Source organism: Onychostoma macrolepis, chromosome 12, assembly GCF_012432095.1.
Source record: "Onychostoma macrolepis isolate SWU-2019 chromosome 12, ASM1243209v1, whole genome shotgun sequence".
NCBI classification, from domain to species: Eukaryota; Metazoa; Chordata; class Actinopteri; order Cypriniformes; family Cyprinidae; genus Onychostoma; species Onychostoma macrolepis.
The window spans coordinates 27,478,554-27,506,132 of record NC_081166.1 but is presented as its reverse complement, the minus strand read 5'-3'; the positions used below and the strand labels follow the sequence as shown (position 1 = coordinate 27,506,132).

Sequence of the window (27,579 nt, the reverse complement as noted above, 5' to 3'; positions counted from 1 at the left end):
CCATCTGCTGTTTTTGGAAAAGAAAGTTGCTCAATTGCACGCGTGAGAAAATCAGCCCGCACGCATTTGTGAGAAAATCAGCCCGCACGCATTTGTGAGAAAATCTGCCCGCACGCGTGTGAGAAAATCAGCCTGCACGCATTTGTGAGAAAATCAAGCCAAGTTTCCTCATAAAAAGGCAAATGAGTCTCACAGTTGCAACACACAATACATATATTTGTCAATACCTCTGCATTTTCTCTCAAATAGTTTTGTATCTGCAAATCACTTTGCATTTGTTTGCAAGTCGAGTTTTTCTTTGCAAAGCAGATTGTGTTTATTTGCGAAACACTGGATTTGTTTGACGAATATTGGCACAAAATTCGCTCCATACAGTTAGGGATATTGGTGAACCTATGGGTGCCAGCACATGTGGCTGTGGATGGAAATGAGGAAGTAGATCTGCTGGCAAAGAAAGCATTAAATCATCCACAAATAAAAATTAATCTATCTTCAAGTAAAGCTGAAATCAAGAGATTGATATCAATTGAAATAATTAAGAAATGGCAAAAAATAAATAAAATAAAATAAAAAATGCAATAGTGGATCTAAAGGATTTCGCACAACATTAAATGATAGTCTTATATAATCTTAACTATATTAATTAAATCATAGGAAATTATATAATCTATGATGACACAGAGAAGCTGCATCTGTGACGGGGATGATTTTTGGTGTTGCGGTCCTCCACGGCAGAATGAATGTAGCGGAAACACTGTTATTTAAACATCTAAAAGATAGAAACAATGGATAGATTCTAGTTTTTTCCCCAGAAGAAGATGATCTCTGAAGGGCAATCTGCCCATGTTGCAACACTGTTCTGTGCATCTATGGACAATGTTAAATGTATTTCAAATGTTATTTCTTGCCAAGTTAGCCATGACTAAGCTGGCTGGTGGGTAGCATGTTAGCTAGCTAACTAGCAAGCTACCAACAGGCTGACAACAGTCCACATGTTAGCCTACCCTTGCTATAAACATCTGAACATACCAGCAGTATTTCCGTACTCTAATTAGTTTAGCTAGCTAATTAGATAGGCCACCTCTGCAGAGTTATACACGTGCACGCTAGCTGTTATCTGGTTAGCGCTATTAAATGATCTACCGTTAATGGATAGCTGACTAGTTAAACATGTCTTGGCGTTAACAAAATGACACTGTCAAAACTTTAACATATGTTTAATTGTGATTATTACTTACAGGTGTACACTAAATTAGGGATATATCTTTTAAAATATATTTTAAGCTGTCTGTTCTCATTTTAGTAAATTGGTGTTGGCATGTTTTTGTCTTTTTATATATAAATGTCTATATAGTTTTTTTATAATATATCAAAATTATATATAAATTTTAGTTGTAGTTATTAATGGATTGAGAAATGCTGCCTTGGCAAGGATTATATTTGATTTATATTTCTGTTAATGTTCATTTTAAATAAAGTGATGTATTGTTTAATGGTTTTATTTCTTTTTAGTTTTCAATAATAATCTGAGTATCTTATAAAAATATTTTATTTCATTTTTAAGAGATATAACAGAAGAAAACACACCATGGCAAAATACATTGTTATGTCTACTGTACATAACTCTTCCTTATTTTTCTTCTTTGAGATTGAAAATGCCCTTAAAGAATTAACATTCAAAGTAAAGTTGGTGATGCTGACATTTGGACTAATTCAAATCTACAAGTGTATTTACCATAATAAGCGTATATAAGTGAATTTATTTCTTACAAGCCATATACTGATTCTTTTAACTCAATAATTTCTGCATAATATGGGGAAAAACAACAGTTTCTCATCCTTCATTCTTCCCATTATTGTTCAGAAGCTAGTTTGATAATGTCACCAAGAAAAATTGTACTGCCTTTTATTTGCAGAAGCCTGCAACTCTTAAAAATAAAGGTGCTTAAAAGGTTCTTCACAACGATGCCATAGAAGAACCACTTTTGGTTCCACAAAGAACCATTCAGTCAAAGGTTCTTTACAGAACCATCTCTTTCTTACCTTTTTATAATCTGAAGAACCTTTTGCCACGAAGAACCTTTTGTGGAACAGAAAGGCTCTTCGGATATTAAAGGTTCTTCATGGAACCATTTAGACAAAAAAATGGTTCTTCTATGGCATCGTGAAGCACCTTTATTTTTAAGAGTGTTATCACCAATTTTATGGACATTTTTAAAAGTCAACGTATAGTGGTGAGGACAATTTTTGAGTTTTGCTTCTTTTTTTCACTCACTATTTTTTTCACATTTTGATAATCTAGATTAAGTAGATTATAGTGGTTTTCATGCCTTTCGTAAAACTGCACTGTTTCATACTTTTCATCTTAAGAAAGGCCTTATATGTCTGAAATATAACTTGCATAATAATTTGAAGCACAGTGTATATGTTAAACACATTAATGAAAATCTCTGGATGTGTGTGTGTGTGTGTGTGTGTGTGTGTGTCAAAACTGCTCTCTGGCGGAGTGTGCCGAGATCAGCTGTGACGTTACTCTCATAAAAAAATGAAAGGATACTCTATAATATAACTGGCAATGTCAGCTCTGGATGGTTTGAGCCTGTCTCTGACTTTAGAGCAGATTCATATCACAAAACAGACCATACATTCATATTCTTGTTTCATGCTTTCTTATTCTCATCATCTGCATCTTTGACTGGACTCAGAGCAGCTGTTTCAGCTGGTTAGTTCAGTATCTCTGGATTATGACAAGAAAAAATATGTTCCCTTTCGATACTTCATTCGTAATGCATCGACGCTTATGGGGAAAACTCCTTTTTCTCCGAGGACTGAAGCCTTTACAATCACGCAGTGTAACTGCACAGCCATCGGTTCGTGCAGTGGTAAAAAAACGAACCAATGGCGATGAAGCCCACCAGAGCCCCCCAGAATGGGCTGGGCCATCTGACTATATAAGCGGGCATTTTCAATGAAGGCAGCTCCGCTCTCCAGTTTCTCCTCTCTCACCAAAGCTCAGAGAATGAAACAACAGAGCCACGGAGCTGAGCAACGGGATTCGAATGGTGCCACGCCAGATCAAGAGCCCACGTGCTCACTCTTCCCGCAGTGCTCTGTTCCGCCGGTGTTTTTTCAAGTGTGAATCACCGCCCCTCGTTACATGAGTGGCTCTATCCTCTTGGGCGGATCGGAGTAGAAAGCTATCGTTGACCGTTCCCCGCTCTCACATTTCTCTTCTCCCAGTCACCTCGGAGAAAGAGACAGTAAAATCGCAGGGCTGAGCGATCAGGCTTGAGTGATTTTTCACGCCGCCATAGCCCCTGGTGTTTCACTCTGCACACAGCACTTTGATCTGCCAGTGTGTTTACACTAAGGATTAGTGTTTCTATTAAGGATTAGTGCCTCTTGCTGCTCTTTGATCTGCCAGCGGTGCTTTCACTATGAAAGTTTCAGTCTGTCCCTGCTGCACTTGCGGTTCTCCTTCTTCAATGAAGGTGGCCCTGCCTCCCCTGCTCTCGCGTTTCTCTCTCCCAGTTACCTTGGAGAAGAAACAGCGGACTCGCGAGTTTGAGCGATCAAGTTTGAGTGAATTTACACCAGCACTATGGCAAGCCGTTTTGACTTTTATTCATTCTCAGGATATGACTTCTTGATATCAACAATTCAGTTTTTACTAGTTAAAATGTTCATTCTTGATATCAGGAATTAGATTTCCACTAGTAACAATGGTTATTTTTGATATCAGCAATTGCATTTCCACTAGTAACAATGTTAATTCTTGATATCAACAATTACATTTTCACTAGTTAAAATGCTAATTGTTGATATCAAGAATTAAATTACAGATATCAACAATTTAATTCTTGATATCAACAATTGTATTTTCACTAGTTAAATGTCACCATAGGCTGCCATTCAAAATCAATTGTTGATATCAATAATTAATTTCTTACTAGTAACAATTTAATTCTTGATATCAGAAATACAATTCTTACTAGTAAAAATGTCTATTCTTGATATCAACAATTTAATTCTTGATATCAACAATTAAATTCTTGATATCAACAATTAAATTCTTGATATCAACAATTTAATTCTTGATATCAGAAATACAATTCTTACTAGTAAGACTAGTATCAACAATTTAATTTCTGATATCAAGAATTGAATTGTTGATATCAAGAATTGGGAGGGTAATTTTGATATCAACAATTTAATTCTTGATATCAACAATTTAATTCTTGATATCAACAATTTAATTCTTGATATCAACAATTTAATTCTTGATATCAACAATTTAATTCTTGATATCAAGAATTAAATGGTTGATATCAGAAATTAAATTCTTGATATCAACAATTAAATTGTTGATATCAACAATTAAATTCTTGATATCAAGAATTAAATTGTTGATATCAAGAATAGACATTTTTACTAGTAAGAATTGTATTTCTGATATCAAGAATGAAATTGTTACTAGTAAGAAATTAATTCTTGATATCAACAATTGATTTTGAATGGCAGCCTATGGTGACATTTAACTAGTGAAAATACAATTACAGATATCAACAATTTAATTCTTGATATCAACAATTTAATTCTTGATATCAAAAATAGCCATTGTTACTAGTGGAAATCTAATTCCTGATATCAAGAATGAACATTTTAACTAGTGAAAATTGAATTGTTGATATCAAGAAGTCATATCCTGAGAATGAATAAAAGTTAAAACGGCTTGCCATAAAAAATGTCTATTCTTGATATCAACAATTTAATTCTTGATATCAACAATTTAATTTCTGATATCAAGAATTGAATTGTTGATATCAAGAATTGGGAGGGTAATTTTTGATATCAACAATTTAATTCTTGATATCAAGAATTAAATTGTTGATATCAGGAGGCGTCTAGGAAAGGGGTTTCTGAGTGATTGGCAGAGAGCAACAGTCCAAGAGCTACGAGACAGATAAGCTCTCCAATGAACAACAGGGCACAGGGAATGGCGAGGGTGAGAGAGTGAGGGAGAGTGGTTACAGGAGGATGAAGGCAGAAGCCTGGCTGACTTAACTGGGATCCCCTGAGGCTGGTGGATGAGACTGATATTAGCTGAGCGGCTGGATGGATAGAACCGGAAGGGCAGGGATGCAGGTAGAGCTGGGCCGCAAGGGATGGGAGGGAGGCAGGCAGAGCCGAAGGGGGAGCTGGGAGGCAAAAGGGGAAAAGGAGAAAAACAAAAACAAAAGAAAACCTAAACTAAAAGGCAGGAGCTCAAAAAACAAGGAACTAGATAGCACAGAACTCAAATCAAAAGAAAAACCCTAATATCAAAAGTATAAAATAAATGCAAAGGAAACTAAGCAAGACTAGGCTTGACAACAATAGGAACAGGATAACAGTCAACAGAGACAAGAGCCAGGTTAACTCAGCAGAGCAGAGATTCGATCTGGCACAGGACAGAAAACAAGAGGAGAATATAAAGGCCTTGACAAGATTAGCCAATCACTGTGCATAGTTAGTAAGCATGCCGACATCATCCATAGCAACAAGGTCAACCCCACCCTTGCTCTTAGCTTGAGACTTCTCTCTATTCCTTAAAAGTTTGTCTCAGCAGCTTTGTGAATAGGTTTTAAGAGAAAACTCTTAGCTAAAAACTTTTACTGCTATTTAGGAGAACTCTTAGTGCTAAGATAAAATGTTTTGCGAATACGGACCCAGTTTTATAGTTTGTGACTTGTTCATTTGACTTCGATTGTATTGTGTGGTTTTGTTTTCTTTTAAGACCACATATCCTCTTCCCTTTCTTGCTTCTAGCATATGTATATAAATACATACACTTCCTGTAGATGTGTGGTTGTTACTGTGGTTGTGAAAGTGTCAGGAAGTCAAACAATGCTTGTTGATTTTGACAGAGATGAGAATACATGCATTACCGTCCAAATGTTTGGGGCCAGTACGATTTTTTTTTAAGTGTTTAGAAAACATTTCTTATAAACTTGAAAGTCTTAGGCTAACAAAAGCTGCATTTAATGCTGTGCTGAAATCTCTGGAGCCCCCGATAGCTGTGGAGCGTGGACCCACTGAATGACCTGTAACCCACATTTATTTCCACTAGTGATGGCCCTGGATCATCTAGAAAACATTGTAATGATGCTGATTTGCATCTTAAGAAACAAACAGTTGTGCTGATTTTTTTCAGAATTGTCTTTAATGAAAGTTCAAAAGAAGAGCATTCATTTGAAATAGGAATCTTTTGTAATATAAATGTCACTTTTGGTTAATTTAATGCATTCTTGCTGAATAAAAGTTTGTATTTCTTTTTAAAAAAAATCTTACTGACCTCAAACCATTGAACAGTTGTGACACTATTGTGTGTGGAATAAGGCACATGAAGACGATGAAGAAGGTTCAATAATCTTTAAAGATTCCACAATGGTATTCCAAACAGGGCAGGAAAACACACACAGACATAGACACACACACACACACCAATAATAATACCGGAGTATAAATTGTCATTTTCTTTGTGCATATCTTCATTTGTGTAGGAAATTAACATTTGAGTTTGAAAGCAAGTCAGGATGTTCTGTGTTGTTATTTAACACATACATCAAGCACACAGTTGCATTAGCCTAAGGTGCCCAAGCACGATTGTCCTCTCGACTTGCTGCACATATCATAGGATTATAACAGAGGCAGCTGAGGAGGAATTTGCAGCTTTACTTGCACACTACAATTCCTGTTCATTAATAAGGTAAGAACCAGGCACATTATAAACTTAAATATCCTTGAATAAATTGAAAAGTGTACATTTCAAGTACAGGTGCATCTCAATAAATTAGAATGTCATGGAAAAGTTAATTTATTTCAGTAATTCAACTCAAATTGTGAAACTCGTGTATTAAATAAATTCAATGCACACAGACTGAAGTAGTTTAAAGGGTTAGTTCGCCCATTTATGACATGAAGTTGTATGCAATCCTTACCAGCACTATAGTGCATATACACTGACCCACCCTTTAGTCACCTCCCTGGTCAGAGTTCTGGCCGCTGGAAGTTTTTCAAGATAGTTCTCCCGGTTAGTTTCCGGGGCCTCAAAACTGTTTTTTTTTTGCATTTCAAAGCTTGATTAATTTACATCACAAAAAACACGCCTGACAAAATTCATACCTCAGTTTTAATCGGCACTATTTTCTTTCCATTTCTATCAATCCGCGCTGCTGTCAACGTCAACAGTGCGCACGTTCAGATCAGCTGTTCCATAGTGTTTACACAATCGAATGACAACGACATAAAAAGTAGAAAATGAACAATGGTGCGAACTTGTAAATTCCCAGGCTGTGACCACAAGAATGTGCCGGGATCACCGTTCAGATTCCATCGTTTTCCAGTTTCGGATATAGCTACGAGACAGCTTTGGCTGGTTGCCATCGGCTACTCTGCGGGAGCTAAAATATCGAGAATCAAGGATTTCCGTGTGTGCAGTGCTCACTTCAGCGAAGACGATTACATCCCCAACCAAGGAGGAAAAAGAAAAAAAATGATTTTAAAGAGTTTTGCTGTACCAGTACCACGGGTAAGCTCTATTTACTAACTTTATGATCCAATGTCTAAACTGTACGGTAAACAAGCTGAAAATTACTTTCATCATCATCTGTTCCGTCTGACATTGTGCTAAAATTGGTTTCGTCATCAGAAGTTTCGTAGTCAGACATGTTGTCAGCGAGTCGCGCTATCAACAGCTGATCTGAACGTGCGCACTGTTGACGTTGACAGCAGCGCGGATTGATAGAAATGGAAAGAAAATAGTGCCGATTAAAACTGAGGTATGAATTTTGTCAGGCGTGTTTTTTTGTGATGTAAATTAATCAAGCTTTGAAAGGCAAATAATTTTTTCACGTAAAAACGCACAGTTTTGAGGCCCCGGAAACTAACCGGGAGTACTATCTTGAAAAACTTCCAGCGGCCAGAACTCTGACCAGGGAGGTGACTAAAGGGTGGGTCAGTGTGTATGCACTATAGTGCTGGTAAGGATTGCATACAACTTCATGTCTTAAATGGGCGAACTAACCCTTTAAGTCTTTGGTTCTTTTAATTGTGATGATTTTGGCTCACATTTCAACAAATTAGAATATGGTGACATGCCAATCAGCTAATCAACTCAAAACACCTGCAAAGGTTTCCTGAGCCTTCAAAATGGTCTCTCAGTTTGGTTCACTAGGCTACACAATCATGGGGAAGACTGCTGATCTGACAGTTGTCCAGAAGACAATCATTGACACCCTTCACAAGGAGGGCAAGCAACAAACATTCATTGCCAAAGAAGCTGGCTGTTCACAGAGTGCTGTATCCAAGCATGTTAACAGAAAGTTGAGTGGAAGGAAAAAGTGTGGAAGAAAAAGATGCACAACCAACCGAGAGAACCGCAGCCTTATGAGGATTGTCAAGCAAAATCAATTCAAGAATTTGGGTGAACTTCACAAGGAATGGACTGAGGCTGGGGTCAAAGCATCAAGAGCCACCACACACAGACATGTCAAGGAATTTGGCTACAGTTGTCGTATTCCTCTTGTTAAGCCACTCCTGAACCACAGACAACGTCAGAGGCGTCTTACCTGGGCTAAGGAGAAGAAGAACTGGACTGTTGCCCAGTGGTCCAAAGTCCTCTTTTCAGATGAGAGCAAGTTTTGTATTTCATTTGGAAACCAAGGTCCTAGAGTCTGGAGGAAGGGTGGAGAAGCTCATAGCCCAAGTTGCTTGAAGTCCAGTGTTAAGTTTCCACAGTCTGTGATGATTTGGGGTGCAATGTCATCTGCTGGTGTTGGTCCATTGTGTTTTTTGAAAGTCACTGCACCCGTTTACCAAGACATTTTGGAGCACTTCATGCTTCCTTCTGCTGACCAGCTTTTTAAAGATGCTGATTTCATTTTTCAGCAGGATTTGGCACCTGCCCACACTGCCAAAAGCACCAAAAGTTGGTTAAATGACCATGGTGTTGGTGTGCTTGACTGGCCAGCAAACTCACCAGACCTGAACCCCATAGAGAATCTACGGGGTATTGTCAAGAGGAAAATGAGAAACAAGAGACCAAAAAATGCAGATGAACTGAAGGCCACTGTCAAAGAAACCTGGGCTTCCATACCACCTCAGCAGTGCCACAAACTGATCACCTCCATGCCATGCCGAATTGAGGCAGTAATTAAAGCAAAAGTAGCCCCTACCAAGTATTGAGTACATATACAGTAAATTAACATACTTTCCAGAAGGCCAAACATTCACTAAAAATGAAGTATTCTAATTTGTTGAGATAGTGAATTGATGGGTTTTTGTTAAATGTGAGCCAAAATCACCACAATTAAAAGAACCAAAGACTTGAATTTATTTAATACACGAGTTTCACAATTTGAGTTGAATTACTGAAATAAATGAACTTTTCCACGACATTCTAATTTATTGAGATGCACCTGTAATAACAGAAGATGCTTGTTGTCATGATGACAGTACACAAGAAGTAGCTCACAAAGATGATGGGGAAGCTCAGTAAAACTTTGTTCTGTTTCTGTTCTGGCAGTGGTAATTACTTCAGACATGCTTCAGTGCTGCAACTATTCTGACAGTATAACCAGTTTCATTCAGTGTCATCTGCTGATTACTAATATTTACATTTAGTGCATTTGGAAGTTATTTCAGTCATGCTTCTGTATTTTTTATGTGTAATGCTGTGTGTATTTATGTGTATACGGTGTGATTGTTCAGATGATTCAGAATCAGACGCTCCCTCCAACATTTGGCAAGCTGTTTTACATTAGTTCCTTAAAAGGTACTAATATCTATTTTCATGCAACTAGTAAGGTACAACGGGGCTAAAGGCACACCCTTAAAAAAAGTGCTTTTCACTGCGCCCAAAGTGTATGATTGCAGAAAAAATATATACCTTTGTATTGAACATTTATGGAGCAACAGATTTTGTGTAGAAAATAAATTATGCAAGTTGTTTATTTTGTTTAAAAATCTTATAAATGTATGAGGTGGCAAGGGGGCCTTTTACCCCCACACACGGGGTAAAAGGCATACAGTACTGATACAAATACTTCAGCTAAAATAATGTTTTGTTTAATAATGTCTAAATTCAAAACAATCAGTTTAGCAAAGTTTGTACTATTTTCTGCTTATTTTGATAAATAATATAATTTTTGTTCAATAAAAATACTGTATTTAAAATGTTAATATAAAACATATATTTTAAAAAACAGAAACAAAACCGTTTTAAAAAAGTAAAGATTCTGAAAGCATTGAAGATCCCATAATAATTTAATATAGATTTACAGTAGTATCAACAAATTATATTAATCATATCATATAATAAAATATCATGTTTTTACATATGATGGTTTCATTTCAAACATGGTGATTATCTCTAAGATGGACACCCAACATATATGATATTTACCATCATAATCTAACCATGTCATTTCAACAAATTAAAAAAGTCAGCTATCTGTTAACTATCACGTTAATTACTGTGCCTTTAGCCCCAAAAGCAGGGGTGCTTTTTACCCCAAATACCATACTTTTACATATTCTTTTATTATTTAAAACTGTTGTTTTAATTCTTAAACAAAACTGAATATCATAAAGAAGACCTTTGTCTCAAAATATATTCAATAATTTTAGTGATTCTCATTTGCTACTTAAATCTACCACATTTTAAAAATCATCAAATATATAGCACAGAATCAACTTTGCGCTGTTGCGCGCGATCGCGTCAAGGATCAGACAAATTTGCACATGCATCTTGAAAAGCGGATGTTTTCGAAAGAGCTAAGCCAAGTTTTTCTGCCATCTAGTGGTTTAGAGGAAAATAATATCAGATGTGCTTTTTACCACGGTATGCCTTTAGTCCTGTTGTACCCTATTCTTTTTTTAGCTACTACTATTTATTCTAGGCTTGTTCTCTAGGCTAGCCTAGCTATTACCTATTTAAAAGAGAGGCTACTAGTACTTATTCATACTAGTTCTTATTTATACTAGTACCTAATAAAAATATAGGTTACAATTTATTTTAAGGTGTCCTTCTTACAGTGTAATTATACATTGAAGTACTGGGTAATATTAATTAACTATTGTATTTAAAATATGGTTAGGATTAGGGTTTGGTTTAGGGTTACTTGCACGTAATTATGCATAAGTTATTATAATTAGAGATCAATTGATATATTTCCCGATATTTAAGCATATTACCATAATCAAACAGCAGTTTTGTAATATCGGATTCACCAATAAATGTTGCCATCTTGTGTGTGTTTTGAGAATTGCACGCAGGATCGCCATCGCATCGCCTCTGAGACGAGACAACAACGGCGTGTACAGGTAAAATACACTTAATTGCTTTGCTGTAGTTACTAAACTTTTTTTTTTTTTTTTTTTTTACATAACAGCCATTAATGGACAAATTACATAAATACCTGATATGTAGGCAAGTTTATGCAGCTTGGCTCGAAGAACTAGAGATGAACTCACGGAGTCACGAAGGTTAAGATAACCCGTCAAGTCCTGTCCCAGTAAAGACATAACTTTGTATGAATTAAATAATGCAGCCATGAATGAGCTCATGTTGGAAATAATAGCACTGAATTTAATTCTCTCATTGTTGTACTGCTTACCAAAAAGTAGTATACTTCAAGTTTATTTTATTAAGTATACTTAAGTAAAGTTCAAGTATATTTTTAAGTATACTTTATGTAGTAAGTATACAAATATCAGTGTACTAGTAGTATACTTGTAAGTGTACTATTTCAATACTCCTTGGGACTAAATTGGCCCACTTTCTAGTATATAAAAGTAAACTTAAATATACTTTAAGTATAAAAGTAGTAAACTTTGAGTACACAACTAGTTTACATCAAAGTTTTTAGCTTGTACTACAACTATACTAAAAGTGAACTTTAAGGTATACTGATAGTTTACTAATTAAATACTTGTAGTAGAATTTTTAGTACACTTTGAAGTATAGTCTCAGTAAATTACTAGTTTAGTAGTTTTATACTGCATGTATGCTCGTAAGTTTTGTTTAAGTGAACTTTAAGTACACCATACTTTAAGCATACTACCATGTCCCTATTTAGGGATTCATTTGTATATTTTGTTGTATGAATATCTGAACATACAAAACATCAAAAGATAGAACAGGGTATCTGCTTGTAAACAAAAACATTTTATTCTAGTTTCATGCATTCTTTTGCGATTGAATTCTTTTGCATTCTCTGGCTCAGCGTGGAGATCCAAGGAAAACAGAAGGCTCACAGTGGCAGGCAGTATATACAGGCAAAATTGTTTCCACAAAATCTGTCTCATGCAGCCAAAACACATTAATCTGTCATTGGCGTAAGCTATAACTTTAGTAATATTAATACGCACATTTCTGTCTCTAATTCCTCAGAATTAGACACATAGATAACAATAGTGTTATGTGCATCAACAAGAGGAGCCAAAAAAAGCTTCCCGTTTGACTTGCCCGAGCTCTGCCTACAAGCCCCGCACTAAAAAGTGGTATATGTAGGATTTTGACTCTACTAAAGCATAAAAATACCATAATATGTTTGCAGATATTTAAGAAACATGCTAAGTTAACATACTTGTTTATCTGAAAAACAATGCTACAGTCAGTTATTCTCCTTTGAAAATGTGCATTCTGGCCCAGAATGTCTGTGTTTGTTATGGTTTGTGAAACCCGCCCACTGCCTGTTTACCCAATTAGCCTTTTTCAAGAGAATCGGAAATTACGTCAGCGCAGGGTAAAGTTAGTTCCATTACAGGTCTGCGCCTATTATATCAGTGTGCCCTTTTCTCAAATAATGCTTCTTACCTTTTCTGTTTTGTCTGTTTTCCAAGTTGTTGTTATATAATCTATAAAGAAATATCATTTTATATGTTTGTAATTTATATGGCCACTCAGACCACTGACTCGTGAGATAATGCACTTAACATAGCGCTGGATGGATCTATTCTCTGTCTCCAGCAAAGTCCCTTTTTAAATAGTCTTTGATCTCCGGAACATTTGAGCGTATTATCTCAATTTACTTTAATTTATCGTGATGTGGTGATTCGTCATTTCCTCTCGAGTCACCACGTCATGATAAATTACTTCAAAATGACAACATGTCCAGATGCACATTTTTCCAAGAATACATTAAACAATTCTCAGTCCGGTTGAAGCATATTAAACTCAATACAACAATGTAATCCCGATAGAATAGGAACAACGCAACCGAGTCATCTCTTGTTTAATATGTATTTCCCAGGGCACATTATACAATGTACATTTACTCCATCACATTAATGCAAAGGAGAGCAAGTAGAAAATTCAACAATACTTTAATAATAATAATAATAATAATAGCGAAAAAAATCACGTGGAGAGTCATAATGCACAGCCAGCACCAACAGGGTGTCTACAGATATGAAAAAGTTAAATTTAAGACTTTTTAAGACCTTTTTAATACCACCTTATGTAAAATTTAAGACCAAACCTGTGAAGGAAATACACATTATATTACATATGTAAATGTAATATTTAATGTGTTTTTAAATTTAAAAATAAAAAAAATATCATCGCTGTCAAAAATGCTATTTATTATTACGATATATAGATAACTTTTCATATCTGCAGACAATATCCCATACAAAATACCCCCTCAAAAGCTCCGCATCAGCAATATTGTTGGTGGTGTAAATGAAGCAATATTTTCATCAGTTTTCTATTCAGCTTTTACATATTTAAATCTGCATGTTTTTAATATTTACCCCAGGTTGTTATTTACCTCCATAAAGTCCAATATATTTTAACCTTATTAAATGTATGCGTCATCTTTCATGTCAAATTCTTACAACTGATGAAGAAATTTTATATACACAACAGGGCTGTTAGCAATCAAATTAAATCATTTGCACTACAAATTTACAATCGCAATAATGTTATGAGATTAATGTTTTAAATAAAAAAAATTGAATATACAAATAAGAAATGATGGTGGAAAAATGCATACTTTTAAACTAACTAAACCACCAGTAGGTGGCGGTAAGTCACTTCATTCAACCGATTCATTCAAAACACTGAATCATTCAGGAACAAACATGCGAGTGCTGCTTGGAGAATGTGCAATACTATTTTCGTTCTGTGAGTTTCTTTATGTTTTCCGTTATGCTCATTTGATTTGATTTCTCCATATAAGTTTCTCACAGAGACAACATTGATACCAGAAATACACTATCCATTATCAATCGCTGTTTACGCTGAATGTAATAAAATGTCACTTAAGTTTTAATCAAGCTATTTGTCCCATCGGGCAAGTAAAATTTTTCAGTAAACTTGCATTAACCCATTTAAAGCAGCTAGGAGGCTTGTCAGCGAGCTGGTGGTATTCGACCTGCATTCTGCTACCGTAACTCTCTCTGATGACGCAATAACTACAGCACGGGGAATCTTCCGTCTGTCCAATGATTGTAAACAGTCCCTGGGTCCGTCAGACTGGTGAAACTTTTGCGGTAATGAGACCGAAGATATTTAAGACCCACTGAATCTGAATTTAAGACATTTTAATACTTTTTAAGGCCTTTTTTAAGCAAAACTTTATTTAATACATTTTAAGACTTTTTAAGGACCCACGGCCGCCCTGAGGACAGAATGGCAAAGCTAACTGAACTGCCACCATTAGAATTAAACAAACTTGCATTTGTGATGACCCAAGCTGACCAAACAGTTAATTGTGAAAGGTTTGCGCTTTGATTCTCAAATTCATTCTTGTTCAGTACGGCTGCTGTTTTCACCGGAAAAACTTTTACCCTGCAAGCGCCAATCCGGCAGCCAGAAACGCGGAAGTGTGAAAAAGGCTAATTGTTTTTTGGCACCGCGGGTTGCCAGTTGGCGGAAAACACAGCGTATTTAATTTCATTCATCGGCATGTGCGCTCCTTCCTGTTGGTGTCGTTAATCTGACAACCTGCCTGTGCATCAAGTCTGAGGAGGAGGGGCCGGGTGAAAAAAAAACCGTCTCCAATATTTTTAATTTGGACTGCAATACCTAGTTCAACCGCTGTATGTCAATCCTACATACAGCACCTTTAAGACTGGCACTCATTCAAAACTGGATCACATTTCCACTGGCAGGGAGCATAACTCTTTACAATTCAAAAGCATGAAGAGTTGTCCGCTCTCCAATTTCTTTCGAGGTACTTTGATTTCATGTCAATTGATCTGTGCAGCGCCTGTAGGGGCCTATTTTTGTTCAGATTCAGTCATCAATGTTATATTATGTGGTGCATTTCAGCTTTGAATGTTTTTGTTTGGATTGTTAGCATTTATGAACTTACTTTATTCATGTGTGCCATCTGAACAAATATTCTTTATTTTACATTGAAAATATGTACTATGTTAAAATTGTGTACTGGCTCTTTAAGAATCGAGACTGTGAAGTCTGGCGGCAGTGCTTTCTAGGAATACAGCAGAGTCACACACTTTTCTTTACCGCATCCATAATATTTAAGATGTAAGATTATATCTTGTTTCTTTAATTTTATTTGTTCGATTTATCTCTGAGTCAAGATTAAAGCAATATATTGGACCAGAAAACGGAGTACGTGGATTGCTTATTGGACACGGAGCGAGTAAAACTGAAAGTGAAACATAGATGTGCAGTCACAGCACCGATTCATATTGAAAAAGCCTAATGGCTCCTTTCAAACTGCTGTCTGTAGTGGAAGTGGCTGTAGTGAAATCAAGATTTGGGCACCGGCCCAGATTCTTTTTAAGTGGAAATGCATAACCCGGTTCTCAATTGGGCTCTGGCTCCGGCTCCGGCTCTGGCTCCAGCCCCGGTGGAAAAGTGGTATCAGATGGTCAGGGACTGGAGCAACAGTTATGACAAAATAATATATTGCAACTGTAGGTTATGATCCATTTAAAAACTCTTGTAAACAGCTCAACTTTTTAGTTACTTTAGTTTACTTACTATTACATTTGCATTTTGGCATTTCTGTTTTTACCTACTTTTATGTCAGAATAATTGCTGTTGATTTTGACTTCAAGATACACAAAGTAGTACTTCCAAAATGCTGAAAATTATCTGTCATTTATTTTTAGTCACAGTAATGGATACAAAAAAGAGAGATTGAGGAAAAAGAGGTGGTTGTTGGTAGAATCCTGTTTCCTCTGTGGTAGTTCCTCTTTAGTCACATCTCCATTTGAGTTTTCTCTCAGTCACACCTAAGATTCTTCACTCAAACTTGCGACTCAACACGTATCAGTCTCTTTTGTCCACCCTTCACCTCTGTTTGTATCTTGATGCAGAAATGGACTGGAATTTCCGGTTGCCTTTGTGTTTCTTTTATGGTAAGATCAAATTTATGTGCAATTATATATGTGGCATAAGCTATACTAAAATTACCTAATGTCGTAAAGATAGTAATCAGAAACAAACGGAAAAGAAAAAAAAAAAATCTTTACTTGTATACTTACTGTAAGCTGAACAGATTGTAGATTCTGTGATATTTGCTTAATGAATTTTAATAGCTTGATAATATAAATAAGCATTATTAAAATCATGTGTGCAGTTATTTTGTCTGATCTGTTGGATATGCATTGCTGTCAAGCCCACTGAAGCATATCTGATATGAAAATGTATAAGGCATCTTTGCAAAAAACAAACAAAAAAACCCAGCACATGGTATACTACATGCCTTCTGTTGTCTGTTGATAGTTTATACTTTTTTTTTTTAGCAATTAAAACATCTTTTATTAAAATTGTAAATTTTTTTGCTGTGAAATATTTACTACTTTTTATAAAATAAATATGGACTGAAACAGGACTGAAACAAAAATGTAAAAAATATGAGTATTTTAAAATGTATTTTAACTCTTTCACCGCCAGCGTTTTTTTAAAAAGTTGCCAGCCACCGCCAGCGTTTTTGATGATTTTCACCTAACTTTGACAGCCCTCAGAATATTTTCTGCTATGAATATAAGAACATATTATATATCATAATAAAGAACCAAGTCTCTGCTTTTAAACAAAAAAATGTGATCTTTTTAAACAAGAAAACTATTTTATTCTATCTTCATGTGTTCATGTTTTATGACCATTTGAATACAGGTGGGTACCATCAAAAATACAACATTTTGGACAAAAAACTGAGAAAAAGATGGATAGATAGATAGATAGATAGATAGATAGATAGATAGATAGAGCCCACACACACACACGCACCCCTATTCAGATCGACGGATCGGTTATAACTACAGAAGTTTCTGTGTCTGTAAATGCATCTCTCTCACTGACTACATCGTCTCGATCAGATTCAAAATGGTCAAAGCATGATCTACATAGGCTATGATCTATATATGATCTACATTTTCTCTGATCCTTCCATGTATGCCGATCGTCTTCTATTCGCACCCTAAAGACCACTGTTGCCAACTAATTTTCAGAGGAAGTTGCTAAAGGCGGAACGATTTGTTGCTAAAAGTTGCTAAATGACGTCACGGCGTCATTACGTAATCGCAACACAAAACTGCATCTTCATGTAATATACAGAAAACACAATGAGTTTTCTCAAATTGACTGGCCACCTCAGCAAAAACATTATTTAAAATGTTAATTTAGATTTATTTGAAAAAAATTATATACGTGTAGTAGGCTATTTGTAAAAGTAATACAAACACAAGACCTTTTTGATCAGATATTTTTATTTTTAAATATAACACTGATATTGAACAGTTACACTCTTTTGAACAATCACAGTTTATGTAGTCTATTTTCTTTTTAACTTGTGAAATTAACAATTAACAACAATTAAAGCACTGTATTGGTAGTTAATATGCTACCTAAATGAACAACAATTATACATGTTAATAACAAGGTATCAGTAAATGAACAATTATATCAAACAATTGTAGCTAGCATTTTAACTTGAATGTGATATGATGTGTCTGTTGCTAGGCATCTCTTAGGATGGTGGTTCTTCTTGTCTGGTTAGTTGTTCAGTGTTTCCTCTTGCACTTTTTTCATTCACAATTCAGTGTACACTGCCATTGATTCCACTAGTTCCAGAAACTCCATTCTTTGATTATTCATAGGTTAGCAAGCAAATCATCCTCATCTTCACTGTCCAGCTGAACTGTCAATGAGCTGGTATCAGCAGAAGAGGATGGAATGGCTTTGAAACTGTATGCTGCGGTGGTGCCAAACTGTTGTAGAATGTCATTGGGTAGTTTATGCTGGTAACAAGTATCACCAGCCAGCTTCAGTCCATACCGCACAAGGAGTATGGAGTTAAGAGTGTGCAGTGACAGTCTATTTCTTAAAGGGGTGGTTTACTGCTTTTTTTCTTTGCTTGATTGTGTTTATGGGGTGCAATATAACATGTCTCCGTGTTTCGTTTGTTAAAAACCGCCTTATTTTTCATATATTTCACCTTTATTGTAAGCCGCTTTCTCCTCTGTCATTTGAACGACCGGTTGACTTCCTGATTCTATGAAACCACTCCCTCAGAAACAGGCGATGGGCTCAGATTGGTCAGTTGGGCCGGTGTGTTGTGATTGGCTAAACTGCGTACTGCACATTGTCCAGAAACGTCACGCCCATTACCTTCACGGGCGACAGATGCATGTGCTCCGGTCAAATGTAAATAATGGTGTCAACATTGCCGTATCAGTTTGAGCCAGAATCAGACCCAGAAAGCGGTAATGAAGAGAGTCAAGCAGAACTTCCGCAAGCACGGCTCTTACTAAGCGTTTCTGAATGGAAGTTTGCTGTCGTGATTACATATCAATTTTTGAAGTTTGTACACGTTTGTCTTATACACACAAAATAGCATCGAACTAACTGGCCACTATAACCAAACAGCGTTGGCTTGTGTTTACGTTCTTGATCAAATCGAAAAATTACGTCATAAAGTATACATGGAAAATGCATTTACAAAATTAGTACATAATTACAAATTCGGGTCCAAAATGTTTGTACGTGTTTGTCAAAGACACACGAAATAGCATTTAACTAACTGGCTACTAAAGCCAGCGTTGGCATTTGTTTACGTCTTTGATAAAACTAAAACATTATGTCTGAAATTATACATGCAAATACATTTAAAATTATTAAATCTTACTTACAGGTTGTGGCCCAACAACTGCTGCCTCTGGTTTTAAAGTTGTAACTGCTCCATGTTTTAGTAATAGTTTCTGTGTGAATCCGGCATTGAACTCGTGTAGATTCTGGAAGCTGTCTTCCGTAAAATGCGCAGCACAGAGAGCTGAATTACGATTGTAATTGTCAGGAACATAATCAAACATAAATTTTAACCATTGTTGACGAACTACAGCATCCGTAGGAAGCCCGAACACAGAAGACCTGACAGCTGGGTGAAAATAACACCGTTTCGACGGCATGGCTACAACTCTCCACTATAACTCTTCCTCTTCGACAAAGCAGTTTTGTACAGCTTTGTACAGAACATGGCCTTGCCCCCTTTTTTGCATGTTCCGGAGGGAGGGGTTTGATGGGTTTTTTACGTATGCAACCCGGGAAGTATCTCGTTGTAGTCCCATAGGAGTCGTTTTTGTAGGCATTAAACTTCCTGATTTTTAAAAGACGATATCTCTGCTTACGTTGAACTTTCAGCGCCTCAACTTTGCAGATACTGTTCATGCACCAACCGCAACATTACACACTATTTAAAATGAAAAAAGTGAAATCGCAGTAAACCACCCCTTTAACTTTGACTTTGGCTGAACAGCCGTTCAACCTCTGCATTTGAGTGTGGCAAGGAGAAGGCAGCCAGTGCAGCTTTGTACAGTTCTTTCGAATGGTTTTGACCCGGAAGCATCTATGTAGTTATACACTTCGCTCCAAAACTCAATGGTATTTTCAGTTGATTCCCACCTCAACAAATGTATGTTTCTCCATTGGGAAACAATTTTATCAATTGTCTGGGGCTGGTACTCCAGTAGCTCAGCTACATTTCAGTGTTGCTTTTATTTTATATCATTTCAGTGTTGCTTTTATTGTGCTTCATTGTTTCCTTAACACTGAACAGAGCCATGTTTCGTAAGATTTCGAGATTGCTTAGAGCAACAACATAGTTGATGCATCGTCTCCGAATTACCTTTTCGTCCTCTGGAGCAAGACTGAGCTGGGATATTGTGCACACTTTGGTGATCTGCAGGGGTTTCTGACCACAATTAATGGTGGCATACACTGCTTTGTATGCCTCTCGCCGTTTTGGGAAAATCGAAAACCAGTTGTAGGTTTCCCTGATTAAGTATTCAACACATCTAGGGATGGTTTCTTTGGATGCTGCACTGACAGCCAGTTGTAAAGAATGGCACACACAGCGAATGAGTACCAAATTGGGCAAAGCACATTCTTCTTTTAAAATCTTGTGGACTCCATTGTGCACCCCAGTCATCACAGAGGCATTATCAGTGCCAATACCCTGAAGATTCTCTTTTTTAAGGTTACACTTTTCGAGAAACTCAACTACTGCCTTTGCTATTGATTTTGCATCACCCGCCTCCAATTCAACCAGCCCAAGAAATGTGGACACAAGTGTTCTTTTTTTAGCACTAAAATACCGAATCACCACACCCAGGTATTTTGAGAAACTGACATCAGTCGACTCATCCAAAAGCAGACTGAACTTCTCATCCCCCACATCTGTTGTTATCATTTTCAGAAAATAAGGAGTCAATACTCCCTTAATCATTTCTGTGCATTTGGTGCAGTGCATGTGGAAGTTTGTTGCTGCCACAGAATCTGAAAAGGCAGCTTTGCAAGCCATACCTAAATGGTCGCATGCTAGCAGTGAACAATGTTCCGCAATGGCCATTGCCATAGTAGCTTCTGCACTTTTGCAGTTATCCATTTTCTTAACTAGCTGTGGTAATGTATACTGCTTTGCTGGGTTATATGGTTTTGATTTATTTATATGCTTTGCTGTAGTACAATGTTTTTTGATGTCATACATTTTTGCAAGCATATCTGATTTGCAGTTATCCCCAACTACTGGCTTCAGCCACCCTTTAAATTCAGGTACAGACTCCCACTCTTTTCTGTATTTCTGGCTGTACAGTTTTGATTGAGACATGTTGATAGAGGTAGTTAAGTCTCTTACAGATCAAAAATTCATGAACAGCTACATTCACTGAGTTTTAACTGTGGTTGTTGTTTTAATTATTTTACCAAAAATTGTGACATGCGTGCTTCTGCTACTGCACCCAGCCAACAATTTTTGCTGCTGCTGCAGCTTCTGTGCCTGGCTACTTAGACCTTATATAGCCACGCCCCTGCACTCATTGTCTTTAGTCTTGCGGTTTGTGTTTCTACAGCGATCTTAAGAATTTATGAATTAATCGCTCATCTTGAGTTAATTCTGCAGTCACTAGGCTACTGCTCTTTAGATTTGAGTCCCTTTTCAAAAGTTGGTAAAAGTAGCCAAATAAATTTTAAAAAATTGCTAAATTTGTTGCTAGGTGCTTTTTGAAAAAGAAGTTGCTAGGGTAGTCTGAAAAGTTGCTAAATCTAGCAACAAAATTGCTAAATTGGCAACACTGCTAAAGACCCGGAAGTCCCGCAACTCATTCAGGACATGCGCTAGGGCTTTCCTTACCGTAATACACCTAGAACACGGATTGCCGTAAAAACTCGTCAATGGCGGGGAAGCGTTGTCTCTTAATTGACGAGATATCTCGTCAATGGCGTTGAAAGAGTTAAGAATGCTTATTTGTTCATCTCTCAATTATAATTCTATTGCATTGCATTATATTTTTTAAAACTACAGAGCTTTGTTCATAAAAATAAGTATTTAAATATAATCTTGCTAAGTTTATTTATTGATATACCTCCGATTTTACAGACAAGGCTTAAATCTAATCCCAGACTAAAATTCATGTCTGAGCTGCTTTAACTGAAAGAAACTTGCAGTGACATATCTTAAACATTTGTCAGTGCAATTATTTTGTCTCAACATGAACGTCAGTGTTTTTTGTTGTTGTTGTTCTTTCCTTTTTTTTAGGAACGTTTATAAATAACATGTAAATGTCCTAATTGAACTATGGCCTAATCCGGGTTTGTGAAACGAGGCCATAGAGTGACAACTGATATTTATATGCAGTTTATGTACATAGTCACTGATTTGTGTTATAGGCAGAATTTCATATTACTTTTTTGCCATAAAAATCACAATATCTGCAAACAAAATTGTTACAGAGGAAGGTACTTATTTTCATAATTAATTTAAAGACTTGTAATTTACCTTTCTTTTACATGTTAGTGTGCCATTCATTAATGGCCTTCAACATTGATCCTGTGACCTGGAAGACCTTCACAAGCAATGAAAACACTGCCTTTGGCTATAAAGTGATACAGAAAGGTGCAAGGTGAGCTCACTTGCTTTACCACAGATCACTCAAAACAAACAGCTGACTTTAAGAGCTACAGAATATTTGAATCCAAGACTGATGTGGATATTAAAGCCACAAATCAAAAGCCCTAATGCGTGTATCAAATTAATGAACTACTCAAGTAAAATGAATTACTAAGCTAAACTTTCTACATCTGAGTTCTGCAATTTTGTTTCTGTTTTTCATTTTTAGTCAGAAGGTACTGCAAAGCAATTACATCATTACTTTACAGCTAGCTACTGTTGTCACTGTAATGCAGGTCAAGCTAGACATTTTCTTTTGTCAATTACTAAATGAAAATAAAACAGAGCCACTGCGGACTGTTCTGGTCCAGTTAAAATATTCTTTGAACTTTAATCAGTTTAATCAGAAATAAAACCTTTTGAATCCCAAAGTATCCCAGTAGTTTTAATTTCCCCTTTCTGTGATTTTCAGTAGACTAATATAAAACTATTTGCAACACTAACGAAAACCATGCTGATGTCCACACTTTCTTGTCTTTCATTTGTTGCTTCATACTCAACCAATATACCCAGCCAAGAATGCCTCAGATTTCTCTCTTTTTTTTTAGCCTGTTCTCATATTGTTTCTGTCTTCTTCCATAGTCTGCTTGTGGGTGATCCTTTAATACAACACAGTCAAAATGAAAGAGGAAAAATTTATGACTGTTCTGTCACCAAAGGAAATTGCGTGCCATTGGCCATTACTGGTATTTATTTTTTTGTATGATGCTTTCAAATATGTAAAATAGGATAATAGTTTTATTATTTGTGATAATAAATGGTTCATCTTTTTATTCAACAAAGTCCCGAATGAGGCTGTCAACATGTCCCTTGGACTTTCAATGTCTCTAGATCCTCAGTCTTCAAGAGCAGTGGTAAGTTTCATACAACTCCAATTCCAGAAAAGTTGGGACTTTTGTAAAATGTAGTAACATCAAGAATTTGTGATTTGTTAATTCTCTTTCACCTTTATTTAATATACAGAAGTACCAAGAAACAATTTCCAATGTTTCACTGACCATATATACAGGGCTTGACATTAACTTGTTTTGCTCACTAGCCACTGTCGCTAGTGGTTTTCCAAAATTAATAGACATTCAGCATTTTCTCTGGCCACAATTTTGTTGCTGGGAAATTACAGTTTATATGATTAAATCTAATTTTAAAATCTAAAATTTACTTAAATCGATTTCCAGGTCATGTTTTGCTTATACAAATGGCAGTTTAATCTTAACCATATTGAATGTATGTTTCCTTTCAAATTCTTATATTTTATTAATAATTTTGGTTATTATAATAAGATACTATAGGGCTGTTATCAATCAAATGAAATCAGTATCAACAACATATTTCTACTGCAAGAAAACAGCTGAAGTTAATGGCATATAGATGCATTCACACAGACAATTTAATGATGCTGAAATGCATTTAGTCATTTTACATTTAATAATTTAGCAGATGCTTTTATCCAAAGCATAAATAGCATTAACAGTGCAAAATTACAACTGCATAAATGTTATGAGCCCAGTATTTTATATAGATTTTTAATATACAAATATGAAATGTAAGGGAAAAAAATACAATGATAGGCTACTTTTACATTTGAAAGTAAACTGCCAGTAGGTGGCAGCACATGCCTGTCTTAATGAGTCATTGAGTCATTCATTTAAATGATTCGTTCAGATGGCTGATTCATTCAAGAATGTCTTTATGAGTGGGTTATTGAATCATTGACTTAAAAATGTTGAATCATTCAGTAACGAAACGCTGTGTTGCTCAGAGATGCCTGACTGTGCTGTGATCTTTATTTGGAACTGTTTATGTTAACAAATCGAGCAAAAACTGTCAACATTCCAGTCGGGCAAGTAAAGTTCTCTTTCACTTGCCCCTTCAAAAAACAAACAAACAAAACAAAACAAAAAAACTTGTCCCAGACAAGCATTAATATTGAGCTTTGTTACAGCATATAAAATTCAACCCGCCAAAGTGGCTAGTGGGAGCCACTTCTGATGGCTGCAACACACTCCAAAAAAGTTGACACAAAGGCATAGTAAAAGTGAAAAGATAAACTTTTTAATAAGCTGTCCACAATAAGCTGGTGAATTGGTAATAAGGGGATCATGGCTCATTATTGTGTGGGGCAAATTTCATTACAGAAATGTCTGACCAATTAAAAATCTCAATGCAAAATTGCAAATAATTTAGGGTAGTTCTTTACATTAAGGTTCCCTTTGTAAAGGGTTTATAAAGGTGTTCATAAATGACTAATAAGTCATTTACAAATGCTTTATAATTCATTGATAAGCAGTTATAAATGCATGAATAAAAGGGTTATTTTAATGCAATACCTGCCAAATAGTGAGTCATTATTAACTCCCATGATATAAATGCTTAATAAATATATTTGTTTATACACTCTAAACCAGATTCCGGATTTATTTCATGATGCTGAAAAAATAGACTACTGTATTTTTGGTTTTCTCTTGTAAATTTTCTTACTATGCTGCTTACCAGAAGCTACTCTGTATCTTACCCATGATACTCTGCAAAAAGTTTATGATACCTGTCTACAGGCTTTGGTGACACACAGGTGTTACGGTGTTTTACTAATAAAGCGCACGACGAAGGAGTATACACAAAACAGAGACTTTTAATGAGAATTCAAACAAGAAACAGAGATAATCCAGGAGCGAGGGGTAGCAAACACATAGATCAAATAATAGCAGACAAAGGACCAGGGGAGAACACAGGCTTTAAATACTAAAAGTGATCAAGGGGAAACAGAAACAGGTGTGGAGCTAATTAACTAATCAGGGGAACTAAGGAAACTAGGTCAACATGTAACAACAGGCAACTATAGTTTTTTTTTATTTTCAAAATGTAACGGTACATAACAAATAAGGCAAAATAAGACACATATTTGCACATCAGAAATTATAATATAACAATAGGCTATATAATTTACGTGAACTTTCACAGGTTTTTAACATTGATAATCTGATTGTTTTATTATAATATGTAGTATATGATGTATTTATGTAATATTCCCAAATTTAGATTTGTGTTCATTCTAATTTTAATATTATTGCATTCTGTTGTGTTTGTATTCTGCATATTTGTTGTGTTTTGTTCCTTTTTCCTCTGGTTCTTGTGTATTATAGCCCTGAGTTTTAGTCTTTGGTTGTCTGATTTTGTTTTTATGTGAATGGTTTTGCTGCATTCATGCCATGTCGTAATTACTGTGATTTCGAGATCTGCGGTTTTGGGACACCATGAATATGAACAAAAATCTGATTTGAACATACTTTCTCTGTAAAATAAAATACAAAAAAAATAATAATAATATAGTTACAATACTGTGTGTGGAATGAGGCACACAAAGATGACGATGAAGAACAAAGTTCAATAATCTTTAATGATTCCACAAGGGTAATCCAGACGGGGCAGGAAAACAAACACAAACACACAAACAAACACACACACACACTGTTACGGCCGCTGCACTTCGCCACTCTTTTGCCGTGTTTTGTGCTCCTTCTACAGGTGCGCGGCGGTTCTACGGGGGTAATCAGGTGGATTGGGCACAGGTGTGCCCGAATATAAAGGTGTCCTGGATTGATTCCTCATTACAATGGATAGGATGGAGGTGAAGACAGCTAGTGTGGAAAGACTTTGTAGTCTTGGGTTTTTTTTTGTGGCTGAGAACTTAAAATAAAATTCACTTTTGAAGTGTCGCCCTTAACTTAATCTATCATGTTTTCCGCACGGAAATAAACTGCCCCCGTGTAGGCGAAGGACATGTTTTCGGACATGTTGTTTATTATTTTAGTTTGTTGTTTTTGGTTGGCTCTGGGCTTAGTAGCAGTTCTCTCGGGAGCACATCGGAGGTTTGGGGGACTACTCGTCAATTGGTAGTCTTCCCAAACTTATGGGATCGAGTGCATAAATACCCGGTCTTGGGTCAGCTGAAGACTAGGGTCTACATTAGTTGTAGGGGCTGGGGGACAGTTATGCCGAGGTCACACTGCACGATTTTAGCCCGATTTTTCACTCGCCGACAAATGCCCGAAATCGGAGGCAAATCGGAGCTCGTTCACGCGAGTGACAATCGCGCAGTGTGAATTATCAAAGACTCTGTGAAAAAAATCATATTCTCTGTGAGAGCAGAGCCCAAAGCTCTTGGCCAGTGGTGTTCGGACCGGAGTTTGTATGGAATGCCAATCCTATGGAGGACCAAACTTGCAAAAACAATAAATAAATGAATACGCAAATAAATAAATACATAAATTCACAAAATTATACATAAATAAATGTGCAAATAAATACATAAATTAATTAATTAATCAATCAACATATTCCTGCATAAATAAATATATAAATAATTAAATGTGGCGATGGAGGAGATAAATAATTAAATAAATTAAACTAATGTTGGGGGAAATTAAAAAAAAAATGCTAAAGGAAATGCTAAACTGAAATTTTTTTTTTTCTTCCTTTCAAACGTTTATTCATTTTTGAATGTAGTTCAGTATTTATTTTTCCTCAGCTCAGCATGCTAATGAGGGGGTGTCTATCAAGCATCAGAGAAGGCGGTCTTTATGCCACCACTGGTTGATCGTTATAGTTCTGAGTTCGATTGTTCGCCTGCGCAACACAGTGCATGTTAAAAAATTTTTTTCAAATGAATATATAACCTTGTTTGAAAATATCATGTGAACCGTTGTTGCAGGGTTTGAAAATGTTTTACAAGGCGTGAGGGCACAAATTTAGAAAAAAAAGTGACGGTTTCCTTGACAGTTCTCAAAAACCGCTTTTTCTCAACATCGCTTCACGAGAGGGAGTCGTGTGCCGCGCGCTGCTGGTATTCAGTGCGAGCGAGTCAGTGTGTTTTCGGTAGTTATTTTCATTTCAATTTATCATCATCATGGTAAATTATTGTGTTTGTGAAGGTTGCACAAACTCCAGCCTGTCAGGACATCTGTTACGGGCCTGATGAGACGTGAGACGTACGGATCCATATGCAGACTTTATTAGGCAGAGACATGGTCGTACAGGCAGGGTCAAACAATGGCAAACAGGTATAATATGGACGAGACAAAGAGTAGCCAAAGACAAGCGTGGGTCGATGATCGGC

General features: G+C 36.2%; 1 protein-coding gene across 3 annotated transcripts in view; it reads left to right on the top strand.

Moving 5' to 3' along the window:
- The first annotated feature begins 16,248 nt into the window (after positions 1-16,248).
- Positions 16,249-27,579, top strand: part of LOC131551074 (integrin alpha-X-like) — a 35,393-nt gene continuing 24,062 nt past the window's right edge. For 2 of the 3 annotated variants that reach the window (XR_009273693.1, XM_058793710.1), the window contains exons 1-4: positions 16,249-16,380; positions 22,314-22,419; positions 23,049-23,152; positions 23,250-23,320. Coding sequence is in view for 2 of the 3 variants with exons in the window: in XM_058793710.1 (XP_058649693.1) it covers positions 16,341-16,380; positions 22,314-22,419; positions 23,049-23,152; positions 23,250-23,320 (321 nt within the window). In the remaining variant the exon portion in view is untranslated. Of the gene's footprint in view, positions 16,381-22,313; positions 22,420-23,048; positions 23,153-23,249; positions 23,321-25,988; positions 26,092-27,579 lie in introns of those variants that run through there. The other variant, XM_058793712.1, reaches the window with a different exon arrangement.